The sequence below is a fragment of the Saccostrea echinata genome, unplaced genomic scaffold, assembly GCF_033153115.1.
Source record: "Saccostrea echinata isolate AGI-Se365-2 ecotype Australia unplaced genomic scaffold, CSIRO_AGI_Sech_v1 ptg000009l, whole genome shotgun sequence".
Classification (NCBI taxonomy): Eukaryota; Metazoa; Mollusca; class Bivalvia; order Ostreida; family Ostreidae; genus Saccostrea; species Saccostrea echinata.
Window position 1 is genome coordinate 14,005,400 of NW_026889758.1, and position 17,528 is coordinate 14,022,927.

Below are 17,528 nucleotides of genomic sequence, written 5' to 3' on the forward strand. Positions count from 1 at the left end.
AAGAAAAAAAAAAAAAAAAAAAAAAAAAAAAAAAAAAAAAAAAAACTAAACTCACCAAAAATAGGGGGAGGGGCTACTTCCCAAAATAATCTGATGGGCAAAAAAAAAAAAAAAAAAGAAACCAAACTAATTAAATGTCCATTTCGTGGAAATTGACAGTGCTTGACCTTGTAGCAACGACGGGGTGGGGGGGGGGGGTGGAGGCAATCACTATAGCAAACTACTATACTCGGAAAAAGTAGGTCCCCCCAGCATTCTACGGGCTTGAGCAGCTTTGTAATACTGCACCTGACATAACTCTCACACACTGACAGGAGCTTATAAATGAAGATAAAAACTTACAGTACATGACGTGAGGCAGCTTATTACCTCCTCAATGTAACCATATGCATGAGGGACGGGAGATTATTAATACAAGAAAGTTGTAGGAGATTATACATTCATGACATTGGGTCAGATTATGACACAGATTTGAGTGATAAGCAATTTTTGTGTCAAGTATCAACTACCAATTAGCCTCCATTTGAGAGTAATAGACCAGGTACAAATAACACACCTTTTCTGCCAGAAGCCTTGAACTTGCTGGAATGACCTTGAGTCAAGGTCAGTTACTCAATACATACATGTAACCTTAGGTTATATGCAATATTTATGATCAGTATGAGCATCTCATGTTCTCCATACAAAATACAGGAATTCAAAGTTTTTCTTAAAATGACATTTAACTTGATCAAAGGATCTTGAGTCAAGGTCATTAGCAGTCCTTGTATGCCATTTTCATCATTTTTCCAATGGAAAACCTTGTTAAAAATAAGGAAGATGAATTTCCCAGGTTCTACTCTTTTTTTTAACATGCAGTGTATTTAGCATCTGTTCATACAATGATAAGGTAATGAAATAATTTTTATAATGAAATGTATTTAATATTGCAAAATTCATGAGAATCAAAATACATTAACATATTGAAAACTTATTTGCTCTATCTACAATTAAAAAAAAAAAGAAAAATAATTTGTAATTTGACCATATTTGAATTTATGAAAACTTATTACATTTAGTACCAAACACTGACATTGTATCTAAAAATGATGCTACAGACATGGCAAATTCTGATAACACCAATAATGTATCCACAACTGATGTCATGGACATTTCAAACAGACTGAAGATATATGACTCTTTTCATATAAAACTCTGGGGTCTTTCAACTGAAAAAGTCTGCATTCTGAGATAGAATCCACTTCACTTTTTATAACGAGTCACACACAGTTTTCAATTCACATCTTCCATCAATAACTCCATATCGAATATGTTGGCAATGCCAGTTTTAAACTGCATTCGATAATACTGGGACATCATAGGAAATGATAGTGTATCCAGTGACTACACTTTTCTTGTCGTTACTCAAAACTTTAGTCTAATTCTGATTGTTGCAAGAGAAACTTCTATGTTCACTTGTTATTGTACACCTTCATTCCATTTATTTTTAGACCTGTAATTTTGTCTGCCTGTTTATTGATTGTTCTTTGTGGAAAAAGTTGAAAACTTTTCTCGTCTCATTGCTGATATGATCATGATGTTCCCGCTCTCTGTAAGAAACAATAATCTTGTTTTAGTTATTAGTTCAGGTGATAAAATAATTTTCATTTTAATAACAATCAAATGATCTTGTCCACCTGATCTTGTCAATACAGGCCTACAGAATGGTTGTGGTGTGTGTTGGGGGGGGGGGGTCTGTCCTCCTAACTTTTTTTCTGAGAATAGTATTTGGCTATAGAGTAAATTTTCATTAAGATGTCAGTTGCACCCCCCCCTTTTTTTTTTTACTAGAGGTCTGCATCAATAAACTTGTTACATGTATATGGGCAGTTAGTGATCTCACATACCTAAACCTGTTGGCTTTATTTCAAACATGAAATGTTTAATAAGTTTAACTATGAAACATACAAGTTGTATGTCCCTATGATACTATAAATAAACAATAATTAAGTATGTTTGTATTTATGTATAATTCATAATATTTAATGTCAAACCTAATATACCAGTTAGTATTCATCAAACAGTTACAATTCTTGCATATGGTTAGTGATGGGAAATTGGGATTTTTTTCATAATTGATTATTGGAATAATGGGATGCACTATAATCGAAAAAAAAAAATTGATTAATTTCAAATATTATATTTCTTCAATTTCAAATGTAGAATAAATTGTTTAGAAATTCTGGAGTGATTTCCAAAATACATTTTTGAAATAGTTTGTATCATTGGGTTCATTTATTAGATTATTATTTAGGATTTAGTTAAATTCAAAGAAGAATGAATCAAAAACTAAAGGAATAATTTGCTTTTAACTAATATTTTGAGTAATCGATTATCTATAATTGGGGACCATTTCGATTAGATAATTGATTTAATCGATTAATCATTACATCACTACATATGGTACTTTCAACTTTATCTAAAACTTGTCATGGGTATCAACTATGATATACATGTATTTGTCTAAAAGTGACACATAGGTCTAACTGACTGATTACATGTATTTTTATGTTTTTCTTCATACTGTAATATATCACTACATGTATAAAATACAATTTACTTGCTTACTAGTTGTGAAATCTAGCCAATTATCAAAGAAAATAATCTAGTAAGTAAAGCCAAGAAAAATGATTGGTTAAACCTGCTTTGTTTCCACTTTTATCATGTTCATGCTGGAAAAATTTAGAGTACTGGTAGGTACTGGTAGGCATATTTTTAATTTTTTTTTTTTTTGCGTGGACTTTTTTAAATAAAACAACCAAGTAACACTGATGTCCAGTCTAAGCGAAAGTTTTTTGGACCACACAGGACATTGGGTCCTGTGTAATCAATGAACACACAGGACCGAATCAATTTTTGTTGGACCAAAAAACCTAATGTAAAAAAGTGAAACACGTGAAAATGCAGAGTAGTAAGCCTAACACCTTTTCTTTTACAAGGTATTGCTCCCGCATAGTACTGTAGATGTTTCATAGGGTTTTAATCACCTTCATTTACGTATTTGGATTTGTGAGAAATTTTTTACTTATAACAAACATTTACATGACTCCCCATCAAAATAACAATGCTCAAAACTGGACATAGACACATCGGACATTCTGGTACGGTGTAAAAAATGACGCATCGGACCAGAGGCACTGCACACCGGTCAGGTCTGACGGTCCGATGTCTTTTGCATAGACTGGAAGTCAAAGAAATAGTGTTTTATTTATGGTGGAAATTTTTTATACATGCTATTATTGGGGAATTTAAAATGAATATTCATATTTTTCTTGAAAAAGCATTTTAAAAAAATTAGGGTCAGCTACAAAATAGGGTCGGTTCACTGGGTTGTGAAAGTGGAAACAATTTTGCCTAACAACACCACAGCCTAACATTTTGACAAATGTAAATGTACCTTAATGATAGCTGATGATCCATAAGTTAGGATATTCACAGTATGAAAGAGCTGCTGAAATGGCATGGACATTTTAGAGCATCTGTCATATCACCCCCAGTTCCATAACCCTCCTTCCAAGTTTCCAGATAGCAGATATTAAGGGTTCCAGATCCTGTTCCATCTCAACTTCATGTTCAATGTCCACAATATTAGGGATACCTATTCAAATAATATACATGTACTACTAAATCTATATAGCTGAGATTTCTTCCCTATCACTGCATATATGTAAATGTAGATGCAGTACATACAAAATGAGTGTTTTATTTTATTTTCATATTGTGTGGTGTACATGATTATGATTGAGTTTCACATACTCTATAATATGTATTGATGCTTTTAGCTTTCATGAACTCAAAAGAAAATTCAATTAAAAAAAATGATTATAGTCAAAATTGCAATTCAGACACTCCACCATCAACATAACTTGGAAATAAATAAGGAAAGAAATAATCTTAATAAAAAGAAAAGTCCTGTTTTAGGCCAAAGAATTTAGTGGTAAGTATTATTTTGTGTTGTAGTGTAGTGAATTTTTTATCTAGTATGTTTTGGAAGAAAATATTGTCTAGACAGTGTCCAACACCTTGCATCTGGTTACCTTCAAATTTCATTGAGTTATAACTGTGTCTCATATATGACTTGACATTTATAATAAATTATTGTTTCTTTTAATATATTTTCTATGTTTGCTAAATTTAAAAGCATCAATACATACATGTAGACATGATAGAGTACATGAAACTTGAAACGTTTTTCCAAAATCAAGCGCACCTGAATAACATCAATAAATTTTTGAATTTTTATTGATTCACCAACATTCTGGAATGCAATCATGTCACACAATATAAAAATAAATTACAAAACAGAATTGTATATATATCATGTAAATTACCCCCTCATGTGTGCACTGGTAACCAGTGCTATTGTTTTTATTATAATATAGTGTAGTGCTCTTTATCCCTTTTTCAAATCTATATTGTAAACAACAACTAAGGAAGAATATAACAATTTTTAATCTCAAAATCTCTGTTTTTTTGTTTTGTTTTTTTTTAAAACTTTAACATGAATCGTCACTAATTTATAATGTTGTGTGTTCACTCATGCCCCCAATTCAGAAAAAAGTACCCAGTTCACTCATATATATATATATATATATATATATATATATATATATATATATCTTATCTAATACCGGTATTTTGCTGAGCCACAATCACTTTTACTGAATTTCTAAGGTAGTGTTAGTTAAATGCTGTCAAATACTAGAGACAAACCTGGGCAGATCGTTTTTGCTAGGCTAGAGTTGTCATGCGTTTGTGATTCGAATGATGGGTTTAATCTTTGCACAGTAATTTTCAGTCAGACGCAGCTCACCATCGCCTTTTTTTGAGTCAACGAAGCCTTGCTGTACCGCTGAATAGATTTGGTTGATGAAAATCCTCGTTTTCTCCGCATTTCATTCTTTTCGAAGCATCCGCTTTGTTTACATTACCGAAAAGTAAGATAAGTCGTAAAATTACCTCGACTTGTTGTTAGTTTGAATCCAATGAAATTTTAGTCACATTTTATATGATTTTATATCAAGTATATCTTTAAAATAAGTTGCATTGTAAATTTTTTTCCCAACTCTACTAAAGAGATGAACGACATACGATTCATTTACGTCATTCGGAGTTGCGCGGTGGATTCAAAATCGTCACTACCATACGTCCTTAAAAAACTGGTTTTTAAACACAGTTTTTAAAATGAGAATTAAAAGGTTTCGTAAAATAATGTACTTGTTTAGTAGATAAAACTCCATTTTGCGTTGTTTAGGAATGTGGTCACATGATCAGTTTTTGATGTAATCTCATAAATATTCATGACGTGTGTCACTTGAGTTTTGACGTAATGAAGACTGATGAAGAAGTAGCTGATAGGACTCAAAGTGAAATGCTACTAAAATTGCGAGATTTTTGTGAGAAATGCAGGGATTTAACAAGTGATAACTAATTACTAGTAATTGGTTGATTGAATTGTGCATCACCATTGGTTTGAAAGAAAATATTCTGAATATGGACATTAGGAGGTTAGGATATCGAGCTTAAGTAAACGGCAAGTCGCTTTTACCAATTACTTGCCAAAACTTAGCGCACAATATGGGGCATGTTTCAACATTAGACCAAGGCTAATTCATCCAAGTTTCGCAAAACTTTCCTGTTCTTCCGGTTCTTTGTAAGCAAAAATTGCATGAATAAGCCCAAAGTGATATAGATGCGAGCATGGGTGAATATAAAACAGTTACGATATCCGAGCTATATATACTCTAACCCTAATCAGTAGATCGCATACAATGCCATATTTAATTAACAGTTTGTTTAAGTTTTGCATGTTTCATGCTTTACTCCTATAAGATGGTATATCGGCATGGTTCCACATTAGGCTGATTCATGCAAGTTTTTGGTCACAAAAGGCACTTGGCAGTGCCTTTTGTAAGCAAAAATTACATGAATTAGCCCAAAGTCAGGAAGATTTAAGAGTGGATTTATAAAACAGTTCCAATCTTAAAACAATATACCCTAACCCTAATCACTCGATCGAATGCGTTTTGTTGAAGCGAGGGAAAATAGCAGTTTGTTTACATTCTGCATAGCAACGGCAAGGGAAATAACTGCTCATGTGCAATGGCGTGATTCTGGGGACTGGCATACTAGAAACTTCCCGAGTATAGAGATGACCAGTTTGTCAGCGCAACTCCTCATAAACCGCTGCACAGAATTTCATCAAACTTTGCAGATATTTAGCACACTATGTGTAGATGTGCATATTACCAAGAATTCCGATTCCTTTATTTTTTCTGGGAATTTCGGCACTTTTCAACTTAGATTTTTGGCCATATCTTGAATATAGAGATGAACAGTTTGTCAGTGCAACTCCTCTTAAACCTCTGCACAGAATTTCATTCAACTTTGCAGATATTTAGTACACAATGTGTAGATATGCATATTACCAGGAAATTCCGATTCCATTATTTTTCTGGGAATTTCGGCACTTTTCAACTTAGATTTTTGGCCATATCTTGAATACTGTAAACCAACTATTATTTGCGTCAACTTTTATTCGCGATTCGTCGGTTTGAAATCAATCCGCGACAATTAATTTTCGTGACTGGGGAAATATTCTCTCCAAATACAAAGCAAAATAAATGGTGTGTGGCGATAAATATTCGCGAGTTAAAGTGGGTCGCGAAACTCGTGAATATTTCTCGCACGCGAATAAAAGTTGGTTTACAGTATAGAGATGATCAGTTTGTTAGTGCATCTCCTCTTAAACCGCTGCACAGATTTTGGTTAAACTTTGCAGATATTTAGTACACAGTGTGTAGATGTGCAAATTACCAGGAAATTCCAATTATTTTTGCCTTAAGAGTTTTGCCTATTATTGAAGAAACTTTCCAGCTAGGTAATAAGGAAATCCCTAGAATCAGCTTTTGTAATGAAATTTTATGTGAAATATTTTATGACCTTAAAAGACCCCTATTGATTTTGAGATCAAAATATTAATGATTTAACACACACACAAAATTTTGGATAGTTCCCCCCCCCCCCCCCCCCCAAATTGGTGCTTTGCTGTAAGTTATTTCATAAGTACAGTATATAAACAAATTCATATGACTACATCATAATTTTGTTTCCATCAGTTATTTAAATGTGTAAATTGTCATGTGTTGGACATGGACTTACACTCATTAACAAATCGAAATCACTGAGGAATTTAAATAACAGACTCCTGCACTGAATTTCCTGAAACTTTGTAGGTATTTCAGACATAATGTATAGATTTGTATATTACCAAGAAATTTTGATTCCATTATTTATCTAGAAACTTCAGCCCAATTAAATTTGTAACATACAAAGATTTGAATGTCCTTATATGCAAGAAGTTTTGATGTGATGATTTTTTGCAAGTAATGCCAGTTTTTGAATTATACTGTGTATTTAAAATGCACTGTGCCATTCATTACGTGTTGCATTGTCGAGTTTTGGGGGAGCGTGGGTATGTGAGCTTGCTCACTTTTTCTTTCATTTTTATTCTCATGTTCTGTACACTGTGCTATATCTGACACTCTGTCTTTTCTGACACAAAATTTGTCTCCCAGTGCATTTTGGAGTTGACAGGTTTCACTGATACTTAGTGTTTGGTAGGTTGACATTTTAACTATGCATTTACTGTGCTGTTCTCGTACCTTAACTGCACACACTTAGTACATATATTCATTCTTCATCTATCACAGGTTTTGCCTCAGCCTTGTCGATTGTCAGGATAGGAAATACAGAATCTATCCACAAAGATGTCAAAAAGTTTAGTCTATCAGACATCGTACAGGAGGAGGCTACTAAATGTAAGATCCTAAGATCCCGCTCAGGATTAGAGAATGATACATGGATCTTGTCAATTTTATTATTTTAATAACTAATTAATGATAGATAAAAGTCAGTAACTAGAAAGGGATAGAGGGTCATGAGAAAGAAAAGAGTACCTGCTTATTACTTAGTATTGGTACTTAAAAGAAAATTTATTTACCCTGGTACTTTCAAGGACTGAATGTTTTAATTAATATCTTGTATGCTAATTAGTAATAATTGATGTTTCTGTTAATAGTTTGTTTCTTGGCCGTATACTGTCAGGAAGATGTCAGTGTATATGATCAAACTATCAAGGACATTAATTGATATCTTACATGAAAAAATATTGTTAGCATATAAGTCAGTCCGCCTCTAGCATTTATGTAATACTAAGTCAAAATCTCGTATTTGGCTCATATATGTACACGTTTTGTTTAAAAAACAAAAGAATTCATGTGACCAGAATCAGCATTTTTATAATTTATTTATTTTTTTTTTTTCATAAAATAGACCAGGATGTTTTATATGGATGGAACAAAATGTTGAAACTGAATGAATTGGTTAAGCTACTCAGAGAGCCCCTTTGAAATTTTCTTTTAATCATTTTGAACTTTTACAGTGAGAAGAGAAAAGAAACTGGAAAATATCCCTTCAAGTGTTCGAGCAAACTACGATCAAATGAAACAAAAGATGGAGCAACTGAGGAATAAAAGAAACAATAGTAAAGGAAGGGAGGTAAATCATCTTATTGTAATCAGGAGTAAAGAACAGATTGGAGGTAACTGATCCTACTGTAATCAGGAGTAAAGGACAGATTGGGGGCAACTAATCCTACTGTATTCAGGAGTAAAGAAAGAGAGGGGAGGTAACTGGTCTTATTGTAATCAGGAGTAAAGACAGAGAGGGGACTGGTAACTGGTCTAGTAAAGGACAGAGAGGGGAGGTAACTGATCCTACTGTAATCAGGAGTAAAGGGCAGAGAGGGGAGGTTACTGGTCTTATTGAAATCAGGAGTAAAGGCCAGAGATGCAGGACTTTCAAAATCTGCCTGTATCCAATACTTGTACCCGACTGAAATCAGAATTGTACCAGCCAAAAATATTCACTGAAGCAAAAATTTCATGTTTTTAATCAAATTTCTGCTGCCAGGTACCTCCTATTTCTGTAAAAGTACCACCTGTTTCAAATCATTTTTGAAAGCCCTGGAGATGGGAGGTAACTGGTCTTAATGAAATCAGGAACAAAGGACAGAGAGGGGAGGTAACTGGTCTTAATGAAATTGGAAATAAAGGACAGAGAGGGGAAGTAACTGGTCTTAATGAAATCGGGAATAAAGGACAGAGAGGGGAAGTAACTGGTCTTAATGAAATCGGGAATAAAGGACAGAGATGGAAGGTAACTGGTCTTATTGTAATCAGGAGTAAAGCACAGAGATGGAAGTTAACTGGTCTAATGAAATCAGGAGTAAAGGACAGATGGGAGGTATTTGGTCTTAATGAAATTAGGATTAAAGGACAGATGGGAGGTAACTGGTCTTATTGTAATCAGGATTAAAGGACACCTGGGTGGTTTGGGGGGGGGGGGTTATCTTGTCTTATAGAAATCAGGAGTAAAGGTGTATGAAGTAACTGTTCTTGAGGTTTGCTGATATATCTAGTTATTACTGTCTGCCAGGTTTTCTAGTTATTGATATCTGTCAGGATATCTTGTTATTGATGTCTGCCAGGATACCTAGTTATTGATGTCTGCCAGGATTTATAGTAATTGATGTCTATTAGGTAATCTAGTTGTTGATTGTGTGCCAGGATATCTAGTTATTAATGTTTGCCAGGATATCTAGTTATTGATATCAGCCTGGATATCTAGTGATTGATGTCAGCCTGGATATCTATTGATTGATGTCTGCTTGGATACCTAGTTATTGATGTCTGCCAGGATTTATAGCAATTGATGTCTATTAGGTAATCTAGTTACTGATTGTGTGCCAGGATAACAGAATAATGTCTGCTGGGATATCAAGATGTGAATGTCAGCACAGGGGTGTGCAATTAGCATTGCCCGATGCCCAGGGCTACCATTTTTGGGGATTGGGCAAGTGGTTTTCTGCACAGAGGTAGCCTGTCAGGCTAGTAAAAATTAATACTACCCATGTAATACATGAAAAGTACAACAGGTACTTTCCCTCATTTTTTGCTTTTAAATTCCCAATCAATGAAAAATTTCCAGGCAGCATGCTCATAAAGTTTGTAAATCTCCATAATCTTACCCATTTTGCCTTATTACCTGACCTGTTTACTTCCAAAAATGATAGTTTTTTTTTCCTAATCCAAATTTCCTCCATTCCTCTGTTTATAGTAAATACACATAGATATCCCATTAAATTATCTACAATCACCCAATCAACTGAAGGATAAGTGTTATATGATTTACCAAAAAATATATTTCCAGTGTATTTAATGATTTAATATGAAATTTTTTTTTTGCTTCTATTTAGAATTGAGCTAAGACATTTACCAGAAAAAAAGGAAGATAATTTATTTAAATTCATTTCTATCAGAATTATTGAAATATATATGATATAATATTTCTAGTGAGAATTAAACTAATTTTAAAAAGAATGACCTTAAGACCCTGACTTTTTCAACAATATAAACTATTATTCTTTCAATATAAATTGTAACTTTTCCTCATTCATTTGTGGCTAGTAACTTTATACTTGGGGCTAGTGAGTTTATTGCTACCAGTAGCCCATGGGCTAGTGCTTGAATTTTTTAATTGCACGCCCCTGTAGCAGGAATATCTAGTTATCAATGTCTCCCAGGATATCTAGATATTGATGTCTGCCAGCATATCTAGTTGGTGACATCTGCTGGTATATCAAGGTATAGATGTCAACAGGAATATCTAATTGATGTCAGCAAGATATCTAGTTATCGATGTCAGCAGGATATAGGGATGGGTATCAGCAAAAATTTCGTATCGTGATATATCACGATTTTTTCCAAAAATATCACCATAAATCGTGATATTTTATAAACATTATTTTTACTAAAACTTCAAATGAATTTCCATAATATTTGTTAAAAATATGCTATAAAAACATAACTTTATTTTTAAAATTTTTATTCATTTAATATAAAGCATGTTTGGATGCCGTTGTTTAACTGTTTTCAGCATTTTTTTTTACACTTCCTGTAATTGTCATTCAATAGTTTGAACAAATTAATAAATGATTTCCGGAATTTATAGTTATGTACCAAATACCGGTACTTAAGTCTCCGTATCACAATACGTATCACGCAAAAAAAAAAAATCGTGATATACCGGTATACCGATAAAAACGCGCATCCCTAGCAGGATATCTAGTTATTGATGTCTGCTGGGATATCAAGTGTCAGCAGGAATATCTAGTTATTGATGTTTGCTGGGATACCTAGTTATTGATGTGTTAATTATCTTGCTATAGATGTGTGCCAAGATATCTAATTACTGATGTGTGCTGGGATATCAACACATAGATTTCAGTAGGAATATCATGTTATAGATGTTTACAGGGATATCTGATTATTAATGTCTGTCAGGATATTTCGTTATTTATTTTTGCTAGGATATCTAGTTATTGATGTCAGCAAGATTATCTAGTTATTGAAGTCATCAAGGATATTCTAGTTATTGAAGTCATCAAGGATTTCTAGTTATTGAAGTCATCAAGGATATCTAGTTATTGAAGTCATCAAGGATATCTAGTTATTGAAGTCATCAAGGATATCTGGTTATTGAAGTCATCAAGGATATCTAGTTATTGATGTCAGCAATTTTTTTAAGCTCTTGACTCTGCTTATTTATTGACTTTTGCTGCATTTCAACATAGAAGTGTTCCAAACCTATAAAAAAACATTTTCATGATCTTTCAGGTTGAACGTCTGACAGCTGATTTAAGACAACTAGAAAGACGAGTTAAAGAGATGGAAAAAGATCACTTTCAGCAGATCCAGGTAAGAGTTTTATAATGAAGGCATTTGATATTTATTCACAGGTAGTTATTACATGCTCAAATAATGGTCCCAGACTAGAGCAAGGTTGTAAGAGGGGGGTCAAACTTTAACATTGGAACACACAGAAAAAATCGTTTGTCTTCTCAAGAAAATAGGACCATAAAGAATTGTGGGATTCTCATGTTCAAATCATGTTCCCTAGATTTAAAACTGGAGTCAATAGGGGATCAAAGTTTTGCACTGAAATAAACAAAATTCTGCAAAAAATACATATCATATCTGTTTAGTGTAATTTTAAATTATTTTAAATTATTGAAATCATGGAATTTATGTTGATGGCTACAATATGGGGCTTGCAGTTATCTACATATTTATCAATTGGGACAAGAGTAGGAACTAAGGTGAGCATTATGGCTCATAGGCCTTTTAATTCATTTTTAGCTGGGTTTTCTGCAAGAAAAAAACCATTATTATAGCTGGGGCATTTAGTGTTTGTCATGTCATGTGTTTGTCATGTCCATCTTTCATCCTTCTATCTGTCCTTTCATCACACTGTATTTAGCTCAGTTAAAGAAACTAATCAAGATAATTTTATCAAACTTCATATGCTGATACATATTGATGAGAGCTATTCAAATGCTGCAACATTTTTTTTTACCTTGCCCTTCTCTTTGACCTTGACCTCACTTTTCAAAAATTGTTAAGCTCAGTTTCAAAGAAACTATTCAAGATATTTTTTATCAAATCTTATGTGTTGAAACGTATTGATGAGAGCTATTCAACTGCATCAACATTTTTTTACCTTGACATTTCCTTTGACCCTGACTTCACTTTCAAAAATTTGTGTTTAACTAAGTTTGAAAGATTTATTCAAGATATTTTTATTAAACCTTATTTGTTGATACATATTAAAGAAAGCTATTCAACCACATCAGTATTTTTTTTTTACCTTGCCTTTCCTTTGACCTTGACCTTACTACCTTACTTTTCAAAATAAATTGTTTAGTTCAGTTTCAAAGAAACTATTCAAGATATTTTTATCAAACCTTATTTGCTGATATATATATTGGTGAGAGCTATTCAACTTCATCAACATTTTTTGACCTTGACCTTTCCTTTTACCTTGACCTCACTTTTTAAAAATTTGTGTTTAGCTACATTTCAAAGAAACTATTTAAGATGTTTTCATCAAATCTTATTTGCTGATTATTGGGGAGAGCCATTTAACTTTATCAACATTATTTACCTTGACCTCTCCTTTGACTTTTACCTCACTTTTCTTCAGTTTGTGTTTAAGTTTCAAAGACTCTATTCAAGATATTTTTATCAAACTTCATATGCTTATATATATATTGATGAAAGCTATTCATTTGCATCAACATTTTTGTCCCTGACCTTTCTTTTGACCTTGACTTCACTTTTCTCAAATTTATGTGTAGCTCAGTTTTAAGAAACAGTATACACCTATTTAGTGGCTATGAGGACAATAGCAATTACAAAACAGCAGTGGGATTGGTATTTTTCCAAGAATATCTGTTTTTTAGCATTGTTATTTTTTTGGACAGGATATTTCCCTCACTAGAGCGGAGGAACTCAGCTTAAAACAGAAGATACTACAGTCAGCTACAATAGTTTGTGGAACACTCTCAGCATTTGGACAGTATTTTATCTTTGATTTACTGAGTCATCGGAAACGTGAAGGAAAACCAATGTTTGACTGTGTTATTGTAGACGAAGTAAGAACCAATTAGTTCTCTTTAACATTAATTGTGTAAAATACCTGCAGATCTATATTTATAATCATTTGATTAACATAGTTGTTTAGTCCCAAATCGTATATAATTTTTAACTTATAAAGGGAAAGAGTAGCAATTAATACTTGACTCAAAGAGTTCTAATGAACTATGTGCTTGGCCTTGACTTGTTTTTGGGTTACAAGTGTTTTCATCACATAAATAGGATAAATTAGGTGAGCAATATGGCTCATGGGCCTCTTGTTCTAATTATAGGCTTCACAAGCTAATGAGCTGGACTGCATAATACCACTGCAGTATGAAGTAAACAAGTTTATTTTGGTAGGGGATCCAGAGCAACTTCCTCCCACAGTTACATCAAGTGTGAGTACTATTTTGTAAATTTGTCATTACATCCAATGTTACATCAAGTGTGAGTATTGTTTTGTAATTTGTCATTATATCCAATGTTACATCAAGTGTGAGTACTGTTTTGTAAATTTGTCATTACATCCAATGTTACATCAAGTGTGAGTACTGTTTTGTAATTTGTCATTACATCCAATGTTAGTTACATTTGTATCTGTCATTACATTCAGTCTAATTCATTTTGTTCTGTTATTCATTACATTCCAATTGATGTTTGTGTTTGTGAGTGATGTTTCTGATGTTACATTTCATGTGAGTGATATTTTTTGTTTGCTGTTACATTTGTACTGAGGGTTTTTTTTGGCAGTTAGTTCTTGATAAAATTTGGTGTTTCACAAAGAAAACATGTATGATATAATAGATACTTTTTATCAGGTTATCGATAGTTTCTTACAAATTCTATTAGCACTTGGATTGTTTGTACATGATTAGACAATGCTTTTGGTGATGTGCTATGGCATGATTAAACAAAATTTGTGGTGATGTGGTATGGTACGATTAGACACAGTGATTTTTCTATACCCAATTTAGGTCCGAATATTGGTCCTTTCCCCTCTCAAAAATTACTGATTTTTTCCCAATTTCTGTTGCTTTTTTTTCCCAAAACAAAACTGATGTTGTTTTTGTTATATTGATTTTTTTTTTATGTACGACTTATCTAAAATGGAACGCTATTGTTCTCGGTCATTCAGACTCTTAAAATAATAGTAAGGAACAGCAGATTACTTTGTGCGTTTACAAGACTTAGAAAAACACATGGTCATGTCAAACTTGTGTTAATACATCGTAAGAAAGTGTAATGTGCATGTGAACTGGCGAAACAGAGCTTTATTTGTATTAAGTACATGTACTAGTAACTCTACAATAAGCATCCCTGATTCCACGAAAATCAAATTGTTTCTACATCTGGCAGATACAGCTAGTATTGCAGAGAAATGGCAGCAATATGATTAGCTAGGGTAATTACCTGTGGTAATGTTGTATGGTATGATTAGACAATACTTGTGGTGTGCTATGGTATGCTGTCCTTGTACTTAACTGTAACTGTGTTTTGTTGTAGAAAGCTGCAAGGAACTACTTTGGTCAATCACTGTTTGAGAGGTTTTACCGTCATTTCCAGTCAAGTAAAGAAGACCCCAGTCCTATCTTGATGTTGGACACCCAATATCGCATGCATCCTGACATAGCTTACTGGCCATCCCAGTACATATATCAAGGAAAACTCAAAACTGACAGGTAATTTTACCACATAATATCTGGCATTAAAGCAGCATTATCATTAATAAGATCTCAAGATAACAACTATGTGTATTTCTCATGTAAATCGATTCAATGCTTTCCTTTGAAAAAAAATCTGAATGCTTCTGGTTTTGATGATTTAAATTTTTTTTCTTCATTCTCTTTTTTTCTTTTTTTTAAAAAAACTTTTCAATATTAAGCTCATCATCACCTTATTGAATAAGATTTATGTTTTATTTTACTGTGTTATAACAATCAATTATATAATTTTTATTCTGAAGACATACCTTTTACTTATTTTTAGCTCTTCTGAGCCAAAGGCTCAAAGAGCTAATGCTATGGCCATTTGTGCGGTGTGCGTAAACTTTTTAGAATATGGGCCATATCTCAAGAACCCCTTGGTCAATTATTGTCAAATTTGTCACAGGGTATCCTTGGCCCAAGGGCTCCCTTTTATACTAAAACTGGGGTTGTGACCCTTTAACAAGGGGAGATAATTAGGAAAATAGAAACAAAAGTACTGGTTGCTAAAAAATCTTCTTCTCTAGAACCACTGGGCAGATTATCACCAAACTTACACAAAAGGATGAGGATATGTTGTAGATTAAAATTTGCACAGGGATTTACCCTGGGGCAAAGGGCGTGGTCTCAAGGTCACTTCAAAGTTGACCAAAAATTACATTTTATTAAAATGTTGATATTTTGCTTACTATAAGGACTAGGATCATTAAATCTTGTCAGTTGGTGCATCTAAGGACCTCATATCATGTTGACTCAAAAGTAGGTCACTGTGACCTACTTTTTAAATTTTGCGGCCATTCTTTTTCAAAATGATTTAGAGGCATATTTTGAACAATTTAAGGCCTATGATCATCAAACTTTGTCAGTTGATGCATCTTGGGTCCTCAAAGTACGTCAACTGGAAAGTAGGTCACCTTGACCTACTTTTTGAATTTTATGGCTACTCTTTTTTAAAACAATTAAGGTCATTAATTCGAATACGGGGAGGCTTAGAATCATTAAATCTTGTAAGATGATGCATCTTGGGGCCATAAAACTTATTTATTAAAAAGTAGGTCACAGTGACCTACTTTTTGAATTTGCAGGCATTCGATTTCAAAGCGTTTTAGAGGCATAATTTGGACATTTAAAGTCCTATGATCATAAAACTTTGTAAGTTGATGCATCTTGGATCCTCAAAAAAGGTCAACTGAAAAGTAGGTCACCATGACCTACTTTTCAATTTATATGACTATAATTAAATATTTCAGGTACTAATTGGCTTAGAATCATCAAACTTTGTCAGTTGATGCATCTTGGGTCTTCGGAGTAGGTCGACTAAAAAGTAGGTCACAGTGACCTACTTTTGAAAATTTATGGCTGTAATTAAATATTTTGGGTACTTATTGGCTTAGAATCATCAAACTTTGTCAGTCGATGTATCTTTGGTCCTTGGAGTACAGCAACTGAAAAGTAGGTCACGGTGACCTACTTTTTTTTTTTTTTTGAAAATTTATGGCTTTAATTAAATATTACAGGTACTAATTGGCTTAGAATCATCAAACTTTGTCAGTTGATGCATCTTGGGTCCTTGGAGTAAAACAATTGAAAAGTAGGTCACTTTGACCTACTTATAAAATTTTATGGCTATAATTTTAAAAAATATGTTAGGTATTTATTGGCTTAGAATCATCAAACTTAGTTGATGGGTCCTCAGAGAATGACAAGTGATAAGTAGGTCACCATGACCAACTCTCAGGTACTAATTGGCTTAGAATCATCTTGGGTTCTCAGAGTGTGAATTGGAATTTCAAGGGTTTATCTAAATATACAGGATACTTCGAGGCTTCAAATAGAAGTGATAGGTTGTACAGTTTATCAGAAGAGCGATTCAAGGCCCATGGGCCTCTTGTTTGCATTTGTATTCTGAGTCACTTCCCTATGTTATTGAATTTTCATTTTATGACAGGGAAGCTGACAATATAGTTCTACGTAATGCCATGGTTCAATTTAGTTTTTCTTTATTTTCTTTAGGTCTTTGAGGCAACGCTATAAGGAAAACAGTAGACTGAAGCCATTTGTTCTGTTTGATGTTGAGGACAGCCTTGAACACCTCTCTCAAACCACAGGGTGGGTACTTACATGTATTCCCTCTCTCAAACCACAGGGTGGGTACTTATTCCCTCTCTCAAACCACAGGGTGGGTACTCATTCCCCCTCTCAAACCACAGGGTAGGTACTCATTCCCCCTCTTAAACCACAGGGTAGG

At 33.4% G+C, this 17,528-nt stretch overlaps 2 protein-coding genes and 1 long non-coding RNA gene across 3 annotated transcripts in view; 1 reads left to right on the top strand and 2 right to left on the bottom strand.

Moving 5' to 3' along the window:
- Positions 1-17,528, bottom strand: part of LOC133181828 (vesicle transport through interaction with t-SNAREs homolog 1B-like) — a 206,400-nt gene that overhangs the window by 119,651 nt on the left and 69,221 nt on the right. The window lies entirely within an intron of this gene.
- Positions 1-17,528, top strand: part of LOC133183995 (probable helicase senataxin) — a 63,592-nt gene that overhangs the window by 39,565 nt on the left and 6,499 nt on the right. The window contains exons 19-25 of the mRNA XM_061318869.1: positions 7,752-7,859; positions 8,483-8,598; positions 11,778-11,858; positions 13,424-13,594; positions 13,868-13,975; positions 15,081-15,256; positions 17,294-17,389. Coding sequence (XP_061174853.1) covers positions 7,752-7,859; positions 8,483-8,598; positions 11,778-11,858; positions 13,424-13,594; positions 13,868-13,975; positions 15,081-15,256; positions 17,294-17,389 — 856 coding nt within the window. The remainder of the gene's footprint in view (positions 1-7,751; positions 7,860-8,482; positions 8,599-11,777; positions 11,859-13,423; positions 13,595-13,867; positions 13,976-15,080; positions 15,257-17,293; positions 17,390-17,528) is intronic.
- On the bottom strand, positions 1,058-4,915 carry LOC133183338 (uncharacterized). The gene is made up of 3 exons (XR_009720626.1): positions 4,753-4,915; positions 3,437-3,637; positions 1,058-1,589 (listed from the first exon to the last, which is right to left on the bottom strand). It is a non-coding gene; the product is annotated as an uncharacterized LOC133183338 (long non-coding RNA).